Genomic DNA, 4,137 nt, shown 5'->3' with positions numbered 1-4,137 from the left:
ATTACTATATTAATACATTAGAACATTCGCATATATTAGCACATTATTACACAGTATGTATGTGTTAATGTTGTAAAAATTTGCGTGAAACTCAAAAACTAATCACTTAAATGTTTGGTAAATCATGAATTGATTTTCCAAGAAACGTTATTCTATGATACGAACAAAGTTTACATTGATAAGGGGATTAATAATACACTAGTATTGGCGTAAACGTTTTGTTTTCTTTATTTATTCTTACGGTATCGTAATAATGCTGAAAAATTGCCCATTGTGGTAGACTTTAGCAAATCCCATTCAGATAACGCTTCTAGCAAATGCTCGCGAATGCAACCTATACGTATTAATCATCAAAATTTTCTCGCCGATCATAAACCTAATTTAATTTTCATTTTTGAACCGTTAAATAGTTTTTATCTCTCCATTTCGAAATCTTCAATTATTTATTCATGTTGATGATGATCTATACCAGCGATGTGATTTATTTGAAATACTTGGATTTAAATAAGTACTTTTTTGAGAAAAGCATTATGTATTTTATTTAAAATACTTTTCCAAACATATTTTCTATTTGTAAAATGCAAAATACATTTTCGCCGTTTAAAGTTTTGCTAGTATCACACCGATCAAACATTATTTAAAATGATGAATGAAAGTTGCTCACATTGGCCTTTGAAGATATTAGAAGCTTAAAAAGGGAACAAAGAGACATTCCATGAATGGCTTTAACTCCTTAGAAATTGATAATCTAAAATATTGGATCGATATTGTTTTCCGAGTTCAATGTCATGATCCCTGGAATTTTGAAGTTCCAAATTGATATCAGCACCTGACAAATCACTACTTATCGTACCTTTAACAAGGAACTACGAAATATTATGAAATACGATAAAACAGCCCTCAAAATAATATCGAATTGATATACGCCAGTTGTGTAAAACTGAAAACTACAAGATATTGTGGAATGCTAATAAATACCTACAATCCAAAATTCTTAGAAAACTTCACTTATTAGATGAACCCAAACCTAAAGAAACTATGGATTCCATTTCTTTCTTTTATTACAATGTGTAAAAGATTGAAAACAAAATGGGTTTGTAAATATTTTGATATAAAATGATTGATGGTGGTTTTACATCAATAAAATTATTTGCAACCCTACTTTGGCTCACGGTAAACAAAATATTTTGGCATCAGTGTCTTTTTTCCAATTAAAACGGGTGACAAAGGCAAATAAGGAAGCATATAGAAGAATTGTTTGTTGTTGAACTGAAGAAACTATAACATAAAGATAAAAAACTATATCTTAATCACTTCAAACAAAAAATGTTAGTCATACTCAATCTTTGTAGCTGGTGATACAGTGCAAACACCACCGTTAGTCTAGAAAAATTCCAATAAGGTTTTCTTAAAAAATATTTTATACTTAAGTAAATGTAGAAAATCAAATAGGTACTACAAAAAAGTATTTATTTGAAAAAAGTATTTTGAAAATAGGTATTTTACATTTAGCATATAAAATACAAAAGGGAAATCTATTTTGTATTTTACATTTGAAATAACAAATCAAAAAAGTATTTGCATTTTGTATTTAAATGCTTTTAAAAGACCATTTTGCATATCTCTACAGACACGTCTCATGTCTTAAGTCGAACTGCTTTGTAATTTGAGCGCATCGACTTCTATCCTCTGTAGTCGAACTTTATGAATAAAAAGAGCCGAAAGTGGCTTGATTATATAAAACTTGATTTACCTGCTAATCCGGTATATAAATTTCATGAGAGCCCACATTTTCGGGAATACCTAAAGACTGTAGGTGTCTCTCCTAACACAGCCCTCCTATTAAGTAAAAAAATTAACGAATATTAATACCGCTTTTGGAATATTTTTATGTACGCCTGCTTCTAACTGCATTGCGAAGAGACAATTTTCCGTACACCGAAGATTAAAAAACCATCCCAAATGCGACTAAATTCGTTAGTTTCTGCATCAATTATGCCATAACTATATTATTTTACAAGGTAAGGATGTGAAGAAATGCTGCTGATGATAGAGGTAGTCACACTTAATTAGACCGGGGCAGCAGTAAACCTAAATACGCTAGCGTGTAATGTATAATTTCAGTAAAATTAAAAAGAGAAAATAAAATTCGAATGATTTTATGATTTTCAGCTAATATTACGTACCACTGTAGAAAAATGTAATTGAAGATGTTATAAAATTATATGTGTCGAAATTAAGGACAAGTTTGCTGTACTTATACAAAAAAAGAAGGTAACCTATTTGAAAGTAAGGAATTTTAACAAAGTTTTATTATTAGATGTTTTGATCCATAAATATTTGCTATGAGGTATTCAACTAATTGTAAGAAAAAGTAGCGTTCATAATTAGCTTACAAACCGCAAAATTTCTCTTTTCTTTGTATCAGAGCAGTAACCCAATACATAAAAGCTTCCATTCTGCTTTTTATACTTTCCAAAGATCATATATAACACTCCAACTGTTGAAATCAACATTCATTGCTATGATTTATATATAGTAAATTTTATGTTGGTTTCAACTAAAAGTCCTTTATTTCGTTCTACACTTTTCTTCCTTCCAGAATTTGCACTTTGATTACCTGATCCCTGATCACAATATTTCTATATTACAAATAAATCATCATCATAAGGGCGTCAGTCCTAAGACTGGTTGTACACGCACCTCCACTTTTTCCTATCCTGAACTAATCTTCGCGTTTCTCTGGAGCTACAGCCCACATCTTTAACTATTTGCGAACAGTAATCTAATCTAGGCCTACCTCCACTCCTCTTAACTCCTGTTTCTGCCTCTAATATGTCTCTAATCAGTTCTTCATGCCTGAGAAGGTATCCTACCAACATATCTCGCCTATTTATTATTGGCTTCCATAGAATCCTCTATTTTCCTAATTCTTTCTAATAATGGATATATGGACAAAAATAATTAACAGTTGTATAAAAATTAAAAATCAACAGCAAAAGTAGAAACTTTCCATTGTTTTGAAATTAACAAAGAAATTAACTAAAGACAACAAAACATCATTTAGTAAAATGTAGATATCCATAAATATTATTTTTCCATAAAGCTGTTTAATGAACTTGTCATTTGTATCATTATTTTGGAATTAAAAAATCAAGATGGAAACGTATATGAATAACTACCTAAAATTTCCATATTGTACATCATTAAAATTTTTCCAAAAAATTTGCACTTGTCAAGGTTGGTNTTAATAAACTAGCAATAATGTTTATAAATAGATTAATGAGTTACTAATGTTGAAAGCAGTTTGTGATTTCAAACAATTTGGGCGTTTCTGTCTTAACCGCTCATTGAAGTCTCCGATTAAAAAATTCAATAAACTGATACAATTTTTAGCTAGGGAATTATGCAAATACATTAATAACCCAGCAAAAATGCTCATAAATAGATTAATGAGTTGAAAAAGTTGAAAGCAGTCTTTGATTTCACACAATTTGGGAGTTTCTGTCTTAACCGGTTAAAATATTCAATAAACCCTTAAAATTTTTATCTACAGAGGAAGAGAGAATAAACAAAATACCTAATATTTATAACAATATGTGTTGAATGTACAAATATTTCAGTGGAAAGATCATAAAACTTCAGAGATCCAATTTCAGGCTGTACATGTATGTGTATGGAATTTTATAATATATCTGCTGAAATACAGACATTTTACTTTGTATATTCCACATATATTGTTATAAACATTAGGTATTTTGTTTATTCTCACTTTTTCTAAAGTTTAGATAAGAACTTCATCGTTTTACTGAATTTTTAATCGGAGACTTCAATGAGCGGTTAAGACAGAAACTCGGAAATTGTACGAAATCAAAAACAGCTATCAACATTATTAACTTCTTAATTAATTTACAAACATTCCTATTAGTTTATTATTGTATTTGCTTAATTTCTTACTCTAGTTAAGAAAAGATCCTGATGGCAAGAAAATTATATATATATAATACCTATATTTACACGTATTTGTAAATAAAGTGAATCAACTATTAATTGATTTTAATTAATTTTTGATTTCAATAGTAATCGTGTAAGCAACGCATATATATATATATATATATGAACAAAACTTTTGGCAGA

At 29.1% G+C, this 4,137-nt stretch overlaps 1 protein-coding gene across 1 annotated transcript in view; it reads right to left on the bottom strand.

The window, feature by feature from the left end:
• LOC108732913 (hydroxysteroid dehydrogenase-like protein 1) overlaps nucleotides 1-1,806 on the bottom strand; it is a 25,754-nt gene extending 23,948 nt beyond the window's left edge. Inside the window, exon 1 of the mRNA XM_025980128.1 lies at nucleotides 1,754-1,806. Coding sequence (XP_025835913.1) covers nucleotides 1,754-1,791 — 38 coding nt within the window. The 5' untranslated portion in view covers nucleotides 1,792-1,806. The remainder of the gene's footprint in view (nucleotides 1-1,753) is intronic.
• Nucleotides 1,807-4,137: the final 2,331 nt, after the last annotated feature.

The sequence above is a fragment of the Agrilus planipennis genome, unplaced genomic scaffold (genome assembly GCF_000699045.2).
Source record: "Agrilus planipennis isolate EAB-ADULT unplaced genomic scaffold, Apla_2.0 scaffold22, whole genome shotgun sequence".
NCBI lineage: Eukaryota > Metazoa > Arthropoda > Insecta > Coleoptera > Buprestidae > Agrilus > Agrilus planipennis.
Note: the sequence above shows the minus strand (reverse complement) of the source record. Positions and strands in the feature narration are given on the sequence as shown.